This window comes from Lagopus muta, chromosome Z, assembly GCF_023343835.1.
Source record: "Lagopus muta isolate bLagMut1 chromosome Z, bLagMut1 primary, whole genome shotgun sequence".
Lineage (NCBI taxonomy): Eukaryota > Metazoa > Chordata > Aves > Galliformes > Phasianidae > Lagopus > Lagopus muta.
This window is the reverse complement of record NC_064472.1, coordinates 28,778,733-28,791,079: the sequence shown is the minus strand read 5'-3', so window position 1 is coordinate 28,791,079 and position 12,347 is coordinate 28,778,733. Positions and strand designations below refer to the sequence as shown.

The 12,347-nt window shown below is 40.3% G+C and overlaps 1 protein-coding gene across 4 annotated transcripts in view; it reads right to left on the bottom strand.

The window, feature by feature from the left end:
• Positions 1-12,347, bottom strand: part of KDM4C (lysine demethylase 4C) — a 297,078-nt gene that overhangs the window by 99,184 nt on the left and 185,547 nt on the right. For all 4 annotated transcript variants that reach the window (XM_048930999.1, XM_048930997.1, XM_048930998.1 and 1 more), the window contains 2 exons: positions 1,667-1,848; positions 588-804 (listed from right to left, as the gene is read on the bottom strand). In XM_048930999.1, coding sequence (XP_048786956.1) covers positions 588-804; positions 1,667-1,848 — 399 coding nt within the window. The remainder of the gene's footprint in view (positions 1-587; positions 805-1,666; positions 1,849-12,347) is intronic.

Genomic DNA, 12,347 nt, shown 5'->3' with positions numbered 1-12,347 from the left:
TAACAAGGTACAATCTGAATCAATGTACTGACATTCTACACAATTACACTGCATCTCCATTTAAGGACTTCTTAGATGTAAGCATTCAAGTCCTACTATATGTAGAAGATACTACAGAAAAATCATGCATTAATCAGTCACTTGAAATTAAGGATGTAAGGTGGAGGAAACTGCTGTATTAAATAATTAATAGAGATATAGTTAATAGAGATATCCACAAATCCTCAATGTTAAAAGGATTTCACCTTTACAACCTGTTAAGGAAACGCTAACATCACAGATGGGTTTAAAATATAAGGAGTAAACTTAAAGGCTTATTGTTGAACAAAAAATCAGAAGTCTCTGCTCCCCACAGTTAAATGAAAATTGCAAAGCTAACTCTTCTTTAGTTTCAGAGCAACCATAAACAAATAACAGAACACTTAACATAGGGTAAAAAAAATGCAGCCAGTGATTTCAAGCATTAATTATGGAAAATGTTTTTCAAGTGCTTACTTAGACATAGCAGAAGCTTACTTAACTATTACTTATTGATAAAACAAAATTTGAAATGGCACTGCTACCAACTGAAATAGTAATGTATTTACTTGCATGTACTTGTACACAACACTTCGCACAGGAAATAAGAAGACTTGTTCCATCCTCATCAATTAAGGCATTTGATGGAGAGTTTTCAGTGTTTTCTTCGCTATAAATAAAACACATCTCTGGAATAAGAGGTCTAGACTTCTCATTGTCAATCGCTAGTTTTTCTTCTAAGTTTGCTTCCTTGTAAGTAGAATTTTCTTCATCAAGATTTTCTGGCTGGAAATAAAATAAAATCACATTTAAGTAAAAAGAGGAGAGTCCGTCTTTCTGCTCTTTTTAATTATGGTCAAATGACTTCTCCACACCCTGCTCCTCCATTAATAATGTAACAGTTTATAAGAAAACTAACTACTGCGGGTTATCTATCACAATCATTCTGTAGTTCCTTGACTATTCAAATAATAAAAAAGCACTCAGTCTGAAAATTAGCATTATTGCAACAGCGTTCAATGATACAGTACAATTGACTCCTGCTAAGCCCTTTAGCTGGATCCAGTGCAAAAGGTCTTTTTTCCAGGTCCCAAACAAAGGGATTTCCTGTTCAGTAGCTGCCGAATTAGTACTGTATCAGCGTTTTTAGCTGATGTTTGACACAAATTCCATAAGCCAATATCAAATTGTGTCCTGGATAAGAAGGTTTCTATGGAAATACTGTTCTTGAGAAGGCCCAAGTACAGTGAGATGATGCTTTTTCAGCACTGTAGGAAGGAGCTGTGGAAGCAGTTTTGATGAAAGGCATTTGACAATGGACATATAAGGAAGTAACTAAAAGATATAAACCTGTGTGGATTAATCACCTTCCAAAATGCAACTTTCTGTATGTGTAAGCACACATGCACTAACACCAATCCTAAATAAATCGCAAGCAGAAGGCATACACTGTCTGTAACAAAAGATAAATGCAGGTGGATCAAGCATCATCTCTAGTTTTAACAATATTGAGTTTATTTACTCCCCATACAGCCGAAATCAGTAACTTTAACTTCTTTCTAATGTAATAGCAATTTTCGGGAAATGCTGAAGCTGGGCAGCTATTTCACACTCCTCTCAGAAATGAAACTCTAAGGATCTTGCTTACCTTGTAGTATGGCATGAGAAGAGTGCAAATTGCACAGTAGGGCTCCTTTTTTGCACAACATGCATTGTATTCTTTTTCAGCATTGAAATTAGGTGTTCTTGTCTGCCAAAGGTGGACAAGAGGCCTTGCCCATGTCTCTGTCTCTTGAACTTCCTCTTCAGTAAATGCAGTTTCAGGCAGTTCTTAAAGAAAAAAATCAGAACAAGAGGTAGAGGGCAGAAACTGTAACAAATTAAGTTCTGTTTGAACATCAGGAAACATTTCTTTAATGTGCAGGTGATGGAGCACTGGCACATACTGTCCAGAAAGGCTGTGGAGTCACCCTCCTTTCAGGTCCAATAGACACCTGGGCATGGTTCTGGGCACCCTGCTCTGGATGTCCCTGTTTAAGCAGGGGCTGGACCAGACAGACCCCCTCAAGGTCCCTGTCAATCTCAACTAGTCTGTGATTCTATGAAAGCAAGCAATTGGACATATTCTTTTCCTGAAAGGGAGAGAAACAATACTGAATTTGTCATGTTCACTAATAGCGAGACCAAACAATGCTAAAGAAAGTCTGAGAATGAATACAAATGCAGAGGTCTAAAGAAATTATGCATCAGGACAAGCACACAAAAAAGCACTTTGACTTCACAAGCTGACTACTTTACAGAAAGTATTTCAGTAGCTCTTCAACTAAAAATTGTATTCATATCCATATTTTTACATTAAAAACTGTCTCAACTCTTCCAAATGTTGTGGATGTTGTAGAACATGGGTGACAACCTTTTACTTTGCCTGGGCTGCACTGGGTGAAGAAGAATTGGGATGCCATCTTTGTTGTTGCTGAGTGATGGGTGCACCCCTAGGGCTGGCCGGGCTGCTCTATAGGAAAGAGCTGCTGCCATGATGGCAGGGTGTGAGGCTAATCACTAGCTGTGTGGAGCCATGGGTTGGACATGCCTGTTGCAGAAGTTCATTCATTCACAGTGTGCCTGGGGAAGACCTTAATTTTAAAATTCTAAAGTTGACTTTAAGAAGTTCAAAGCCTCCAGAGAAGATGGAGAATAAAATCAGATTGAACCCTGAAGAGAAAGAAATTATCCAATAGGTGTAATCTGAAAATGTAGTCATTTGTTCTCGAGAAAGATGCAGAAAAAGGAATTCTGAGAAAAGTAGACGTCATTATCCTCATTTCAACTGGTATGGAGCTAATTTTCCTTTCTGGAAAGCTGGCATAGTGCTATGCTTTAGTTTTAGGAGAATAATATTGATAACACTGATTTTTTAGTTACTGCAGAGCAGTGCTTACATACAGTTGAAGACTTTTCAGCTTTTGTGCTGAGGAGGCTGGGGTGCACAATAAGTTGGGGGGACAGAATCAGCAAAGCTAACTCAAACTTGTCGAAGGGGTATATTTAAGGAAAAAAAGTTTATTTCAGAAGAAAATTCCAAAAACAAAAATATGCTGTGAAGTATATTAAGCTGAAGTATCATGTTCTTTCAGCCTATTACTGCCTTCATCCACTTTACAAAAAATCAGTAGCTTTACAGGTCTCCTGGTATGTTAAATTGTCACGAGTTGCTACAAAAGCATTATGAAGTTGATAGCACTTTTATCAGTACTGAATAAAAAATGGATTTAAAATATTGTATACAAGCAGTCCTAACATTTCCAAATATATATACATAATGAAAGTGAATTTTATTCCCTTTTATATTCCCTCTTCTCTCATGAGAACTAACGTAAATTCAATAAAAAATCACCAGTAATGAAGGTAGAAGGACAAAGACAAAATGTCTGCCAAAAAAACTGTCATCAAGTCAATATTCAGCAGCAGTTCTTTACTGCAGATAATATAGCTGTAAAACAATAGCGACAAGAAAACAGCTGAAAATAAGGAGGAGATAACATAAAACACAGGCATCACTCTTCTAGTCTTCTGCATAGCTTTTGTTGCTGTTGTTGTTAAGGGTCTTATTAACCTAAAGAAAAATTTTAAAATTATCAATTATATTATTTCTCTTACTTGCATTTTTCCACAACTGGCTTCAATTTTGCTGACTCTTTTTCCCTAAATTCATTTTTGACAGTATTTCTCCTATGAAGCTAATACTACCATTATTTTAAATGTTTTCACTATGTTTGTGTACTCACAGTGAAAGGATTTCATCAATCTAGGTAAAGAAAGCAAAAAGAACATGAAATTTGTTGAGAAGATTTGTAGCTTATGGCTTCTCTATCTCTTATCTACTTTGAATCTGATATCCTTTGATCCCATAGCTGTGGGAATAATAAACTCCCACCAACCCCAAGCTTGTGCAGGATCTGCCACTCCATCTGGATGCATGTAAGTCTATGGGCCCAATGCAGTACATTCCAGGATACTCCAAGTGCCTCCTGATGTCATGACAGATTTTTCAGTTATTTTTCAACAGTCTCAGGAATCTGGAGAGGCCCCACTCAACTGGATGCTGGCAAACACCGTCTCAGTTTTCAAGGAAGATCCTGTTAAACACAGGTCTGACAGTCTCATGTCAGTGTCAATCAAAATTTTGGAGAAGATTACTGAAAGATTACTCAAAAATACTTGAAATACAGCACATTCACTGATCATAGCCAACAACAGTTCATGAGGCATAAGAGCTGCTTAATGAATTTATTTTACTTCTATAATAAGTTTTACTATTGTCTCTGACACTATCCTGGGCATAATATCCAGCATATAGCCAGACAAAAACATGATGTGTTGGCTGAACAACTGGCTGACAGGTCAAGCTCAAAGGGTTTTAGTAAACGAAGTTACATCAGGCTGGCAACCAATCACTAGAGGAGTTCTCAGGGTTCATCTTAAGGGTCAGTTTTCTTTAAAGCTTTTATAAATTATCTGGACAAAAGATTCAAATGCATTCTAAGAAAGCTTGCAGATGATACTAAATCAAGAGAAGTTGCTGCCTCCCTCAACGGTGGACAGGTATTGCAAAGAGATCTTGAAGAGGGCTGGGCAATTTAACAAGTGCCAGATTCTGAGCCTGAGAACAGAATTCTGGGACAGGGAAACCTTCAGCATATGAACAGACTAGAAGATGAGACTGGCGGATGAGAGGCTGGAGACCAGCCTTGCAGAAAGAAATCTGGGAGTTGCGATCATTGCCAAGACAAGTATGAGTCAGCGATGTGCTGTGGCAGCATAAGAGCCAACTGTGCCATGGGATGCATGAAACCCAGCACTGCCATCTGGCGAAGGGAGCAATTGCCCTGCTCTGCTCTGCACCGGTGCTGTCTCACATCAAGCACTGCATGCAGTTTTGGGCACCACAACATGGGAAGTACATACAACTATCAGATAGCTTCCACAGGAGAGATGCAAACACGGTGAAGGGTCTAGAGGGCAAGGCATGCAAGGATCGGCAGAGGTCCCTGAGTTTGTTCAGCTCAGAGCAGAGGAGCTGAGGGGAAGCCTCATGGCAGGCTGCAGCTCCTCACAGGGAGCAGAGGGGCAGCGCTGAGCTCTGCTCTCTGGGGCAGCAAGTGGGAGCAGCATGGAGCTGCTCTCAGAAACACGGTTTGAACTTCAGGTGGTCCTGTATGGAGCTAGAAGTTGGTTTTGATGATCCTTGTGAATCCCTTCCAACTCAGGATATTCTACGATTCTGTGGCTGAACTACTCTTTGCTGAATGAATCTCCCATGGGCACAGAAGCCTTCACCCTGAACCTCAGCCTACTATGCTTCTTTTTAATCAAAATATGTCTTCTATCAATTCCACAATAATATTTCTTCATCTCTTACACATATTTTTTGCTTATCATTCCCTTTGGTAAGCTGCTGTATTGGTTCACTTCTGATGGAATCTGTATTTTTACCTTAATTACATATGATCTCCACTATTTCTGTTTTGCCCTTGTACGATTTTCACAAATCATTTGCAGACGGGGAGGGACAAGAACGCAACAGACAGGAAGAAATCTGACGGCACTCATCAAACATTTTGTTGCTTTCCAGAACTTTGTATTTTCAAATATGGGAATGCCACAATGAGGTCTCCCCAGAACCTTCTATTCTCCAGGCTAAACGAGACCAGCTCCCTCAATATTTCCTCATAGGAGAGGTGCTCCAGCCCTCTGATCATCTTAGTGGCCCTCTCCTGGACCCGTTCCAAGAACTCCACATCCTTCTTGTGCTGGGGACCCCTGGCCTGGACGCAGAACTCCAGATGGGGCCTTAGAAGAGTTGAGTAGAGGGGCCTCCCCCTGCTGGTCACCCCTTTTTTAATGCAGCCCAGAACACAGTTGGTTCATGTCCAGCTTCTCGTCCACCAGGACACCCAAGTCGTTCTCCACAGGGCTGCTCCCAAGGACATCTTCCCCTACTCTGTATAAATACCTGCACCCTGCACTTGGCCTTGTTAAACCTCATTAGGATTTCACGGGCTCTCTTCTCCAGCCTGCCCTGGATGGCTTTCCTTCCCTCCAATGTATTGACCGCACCGCTCAGCTTGGTGTCATTCACAAATGCTGAGGGTGCACTCGGTGCCATCGTCTTTGTCACTGATGAAGATGTTGAAGAGCACCGGTCCCATGACTGACCCGTGAGGGGCACTGCTTGTGACCAGCTTCCAATTATTGACCTCACAGCTCACCATACCTCGTAGTTCATTGGCACTAAGTCCTGAGTAGGATTGTACACACATGCGCATCAGAATTCCCTGGTTAGAAGTCAGAAGTGTCATTTGTTTTTATACTTACATTCCAAATCAAGAATTAATCAAGACAAAAATGAATATCGCATTCTTTGGTAAAGGACAGTCAACTTGCTCATATCCAATGGGATATATCTTGCTGTCAGAGGAAATAAAATGCAGGGGCTGCTTGCCATGGCAAGAAAATTCAATATACATTTGCAGATCAATTGACAACACTTTTCAAGAGAGTTAAAACATTCATGCATAGCACATAGGCACTTGAAAAATACTCAAAAAAAATCTTAAAAGTCTCTAGTTGATCTATCTATTCCTGTTGCTTGATCTCCATCTCAAAACATAACGCTCTATAAATAGTAATTATTCCCATAGCAACAAATATTTTATCAAAAAATCAAACTGTCATATCAGCTACAAAAACAGATGTCTCTTCAGCAGAATATGTTCTCACACTACCCTATATTTAAGTGTAAATGTTATGCTTCACCTGAAGTGTAAGTGCAACTTACACTTCATTTTCCAAGGCAGTCAGCACCACTGCCACCATATTCTGCAGCAGTGGAGGAGATTGCCATGTAAGAGGCCATGTAAGTTAAGAAGTGGATAGAGGCCATGTAAGTTAAGAGGTGGATAGATTGCAAATGGCTAGAAACAGCCATTACCAGGCTTTGAACTTGTGGGTTAAAATCAGGAACGAGACAAATAAAGAAAACCTTGTGTTTGGAGACTACTACAGGCTTCCTGATCAAGGGGAGCCTGCTGACAAAGAGCTATCACTTCAGTCACAACAGCCCTTGTATTCATAGGTTCTCATCCAGATGGGGAATTTCAACCACCCAGACATCTTAGGAATAAATTCTTTACTTAGAGGGTGGTGAGGTACTAGAACAGGATGCCCTGAGAAACTGTGGATGCCACATCGCTGAAGGCACTCAAGGTCAGGTTGAATGGGGCTTCTGGTAGCCTCATCTAATTGGCAGCCCTTCCCATGACAGTGAGATTAGTCCGTTCCAACCTAAGCCATTCTATGAACTTATATGAGTTCAGAGTTCCTTAACAATGCAACAGAACTGCAATCATCCAATTCACCAGCCTGCACTTAAGTTCTTTCTTTCTCTGAGACTAATTAATCTCATAAGATCCTCTAACGTAAGACACCAAGCTCAGGGGCTGATTACATGGGTATGTATATGTTCAAGAAGGAAAACCATGCAAAGAAATGCAAAATGCACTTTCTCAGGATGTATTAAAATTTCTTAACTATGTAGTAGAAGATTTCCTTACTTGAACTGCAAAACTGAAATTCCTCTGAAAGGCACCACTTGACACCTTTATTATCTGAAATTTTACATGCTGGAGGAACTATACAGGATAAAAACTAAATAACCTAGACTAAAATAAACCTTTTTTACATTAAAAAGACTGCCTTAGGAACACTTAGCAGCACATCAACATTCAATTAAATTTTTTAAAGATTCTGAAAAGATGTTGTATAACAAAGAAAAACTAACACTGGTAGAGGAATCATTGAAAATATCTACCTGTGTGTGACCTCAGAAAGTCATTGCTATTGCAGATCAGTCCCACTCAGGAGACAAAAGAGATAGCTAAGAGCTTACACGCAAGTTTTAATGAAAGGACAGATGAAGGTGATACTGTAATGGGGGGTGTCTGCTACCAAACTAGGTAGAGTAAGTGCTTTAGGCCCTCTAAAGATAGACAGCATGTCCACCGTCTGTTCCTCATGGGGCACTTCAACCGCCTTTATCTTCTGGAGGGACAACACAGCAGAACGTAAGCAATCAAGAAAGTTTCTGGAGCACATGAACAACATCCTTCTCCAGGTCCCAGATGAGCAAATGATGGGCAGTGTTCTGCTGGACCTCATATTAGAATCACAGGTAAGAACAAGACAGGTAGTCAACAACAATGAGGGACTTGCTGGGAATACAAAGGTCTAAGACAGCTCTGGCTGCAGTGACCAGAAAATGGTTCAAGATCCTGAGATCTTGAGGGAGAAGGGTGAAAAGCAAAATCACAAGTTTGGACACTGTGGCAACTTATATGATTTTCTTGGAAGTCCTACAAGATGAGACCCTGTGTGAAAAGTTGGAATGATTTTCTGGCTCAAAGCTTGTTTAGTAGCATTGATCTGAGCATTATCTGCTTGGCAAGCTTTTGGAGTGATCACAGTAGTAGGAGAAATATGTGGTCTGGACAACCAAGAGAAACCATTTTGGTTGTTGCTCCTTTAGGGTGTTCAAGCTGACTTGCTGGGTTCGTCCCAGAGGAGTGGACCACCATGTAGTCAATGCACATACCTAGCAGCCCACTGTGTGACAATGTCATGATCAGCTGCCAATTACCCAAGTGGAGGAGCATGTACTACAGACATTCTGTTGCCCCTGACAAATATAACATTAACAATTAAGTTAAGGAGCACTTTGGCAAAGTGGACAAAGATTTAGTCCACATGTAAGCCCTTACAGATCTACCTGTGAGGAGTGAGGGATCTGAAACATGTCACTAGAAGGTCATTCTTGATAATCCGATAGAGCATGGTGATTCTGAGAAGTGCTTCAAGACTGAATAAAGGTAGATGTCAGTCTTATCTTCAAGAATGGCAAGATGGAGAGCACAGGAAACTACAAGCTGGTCATCATGGGATCACCAAGGGGAAGTCATGTCAGCTCACTAGATTAACCTTTACAATGAAATGAGTGCTGTAGTAGATGATGAGAGAACAGAAGATACTGTCTACGTGGACTGCAGTAAAGTCTTTGACATCATGATCCTTGTAGTGTACATTAACATAAACTCCAATCTCAAACCAGCCACTGCTTTTAAGACTGTAAATAAAACTTCAATATGTATAATGCATGTATAACGCATATGACGATATTCTGTATATCTAAAAAGACATTAAGCAACCAAGTCTCCTTTCTGACTAACAAACACTTGCAGTCTCTCCTGAAATATTCTTTACAGTGGAGGCATATATACATACATATTTTGCATGTATATCAAGGCAGTGTTCTTCTGCTTTACATGATAATACTCTGCGCACTGTGATCCATTCAAAAATAAAATAAAATAAAATAAAATAAAATAACAACAAAATAACAACTAAAATGGAAAAAGTCTCAGAAAAAAAATCTAGGGAGTGACTGCCCACATCTGTTACAAAGGGAGCTGAATTTATCACATGAAGAAAATCAGAGAATCACAGAATTGCAGGGGCTGGAACGGATCTCTAGAGATCAACGAGTTCAGCCCCTGTGCAAAGCAGGCCCCCTGTAGCAGGTTGCGCAGATAGGCATCCAGGTGGGTCTTGAGTATCTCCAGAGAAAGAGAAGTTGGTCCTCGTTTTAAATAAACAGCTGTATCAGTTGGGTGGATCATCTGGTTGTGTAAATGTCTCTTCCAAAGCAGATCAGAAGAGTGTGAAAGTTTTGTTAAACCAGTCAGAGCAGAACACAGGAACTATGTATGTGGCTCAGTCCAACATGCAGCACAAAAATGGAACAAGGAAATTTCAGTTGGAAAGAAATGGAGAATGGATTTTGAAGACAGCAACAGGGTTGAGATGACTTCAACCCACGCATCACTTCCTGGCAGCTGGAGACAATTCAGCATCTTGATAGTGAGTGTACAGAGACCAGAAATTGGAACCATAGCTCTGTTGTGATCCAATTGTATATTTTAATCACTAAATTATGGTTGTACTGCGATTTCAGTAAACTGCTGTAATCCCTGTGCTAATTTTAAATCCTAGGTAACATAAACTATTTTCCAGAACCTGGTCAGAGAGTAACAGACTCAGACACAGACACAGATACAAAAATTGAATTCTGCTGTACTGGTATTGTGCACTGCACACACATATAAAAAGACTGAGTGAGCTTGGCTAGAGTGAGCATATGTTTGGAATTACAGAATTGTTCACGTTGGAAAAAACCTTCAAGATCATCAAGTCCAACCACAACCTAACCATACTACCTGAACTCTTAACAACCCTCCATTAAGTCATGTTCCTGAGCACCACATCCAAACGGTTTTTGAACACATCCAGGGATGGTGACTCAACCACCTCCCAAGGAGCCTATTCCACTGCTTAACAACCATTTCGGTAAAGACGTTCTTCCTGATATCCAACCTAAGCCTCCCCTGGCACAACTTGAGGCCATCTCCTCTTGTCCTGTCACCTGTCACCAGTGAGAAGAAACCAACCCCACTCTCACTGCAATCACCTTTCAGGTATTTGAAGAGAGAAATAAGATCTCCCCTCAGCCTGCTGTTCCCCAGACTAAACAGCTCCAGATCCTTCAATCTCTTCTCATAAGGCACATTCTCCAAGCCCTTCACAAGCATTATTGCTCTTCTTTGGACCTGCTCCAGCACCTCAATGTCCTTTCTGTACTGAGACGCCCAAAACTGAACACAGTATTCGAAGCGGGGCCTCACCAGTGCTGAGTATAGGAGCAGGATTACTTCTTTAGTCCTGCTCACCATACCATTCCTGATACAAGCCAGGATGCCATTGGCCTTCTTGGCCACCTGGGCACACTGCTGGCTCATATTCAGCTGACTGTCCAACAAAACACCAAGGTCCCTTTCCAGTGGCAGTTTTCCAGCCACTCCTCCCCAAGCCCGTAGGGTTGAATGGGGTTGCTGTGACCAAAATACAGGACTCGACACTCGACCATATTGAAACTCATACAGTTTACCTTGGCCCATCGATCCAGTCTATTCAGATATCTCTGTAGTGCCTTTCTCCCCTCAGGCAGATCAATACTCCCTCCCAGCTTGGTGGGAGAGAGTGTTAAAACCCTTTCCTGAATACACTCTGACAGTGTATTTTACTTTGATTCCAAAACCTCACCAATATATTGTTAGACTGATTTTGGTATGCTTTTATAGTAAGCCTGTGGAGTGGTCTTCACACTGTAAGAGTGACACGTCTGCCCATCATCTCTTTTCAATGGGATGTTTAAGTCTGTTGATAGGTGCAATAGTATTTTTAAACATAAAATAATGCCTGTTTATTTAATATTCTACTATACTTCTGTCTGTGACTGCTTCACACATGCTTGTAGAGTTCTACAGTGTATTAATACCAGCCCCTAAGAAGTGGTAACGGGATAATGTAAGGCAGGGTATTCCCATATATTTGAGAACCTTGTCACTGCCATCCCTAGCAGTAGTCAGAGATTCTGATTTTTCATAACTACCATGACATTTTTTACTTCGCCGTAACTGTAATGATTTGTTGTCGTAATGAGTTTAAGCTAACGAGGTAATAGGAAAAGTAGCCTTTTTTCCCAAAGAGAATCAGAAACACTTAATGAGCCAATGAGTGACTTTAAATAGGTACATAACAGCTGTTATAAAATGTACCATATCAAACAATAATTCAGCCACACTAGTACTGACACTAGAAAATACCCAGCAATGCCCAACTTCATAGTAATTCCCACTGCCACATTTGTACCAGAGAAGAATATTAACAAAGGATCAGTTAATCTCTATAATATAATTTAGGATGTACTGGTTTTCATTTATGTAAATATTTATATATACCTGTATCCCTCTGTATCTTTAAGAACAGGGAAACATTTAACAAAATATCTAGACAAAATGAAACCTTAGTCCAGAATGGGTTTTGATACAAAGACAACTCCTTCTCAAACAAAGTACACATAAATAGTTGCCTTCCAAATGAGTAAGTGAATGAAATGAATGTTTTCACAAATGTTATTGGTTTAATAGTTCATGCCAAACTTGTTCCAACACTCAAGACCACTGCTTCGAACGATTTTTGCTTACTAAGTTAAACTCAAATTCTCAGATGGAAAACATTTGGGCCATTTGCAGAATGGATTGTTGGCAGTATTTGCTGATTTAACCCAGCAGATGTGAAAAGCCATAGACGCTAATACAGTACAATTTGCTTTTGCCAGTCTCAACAATGATTTTGCTGCTTGGGGTTATGTTCCACTG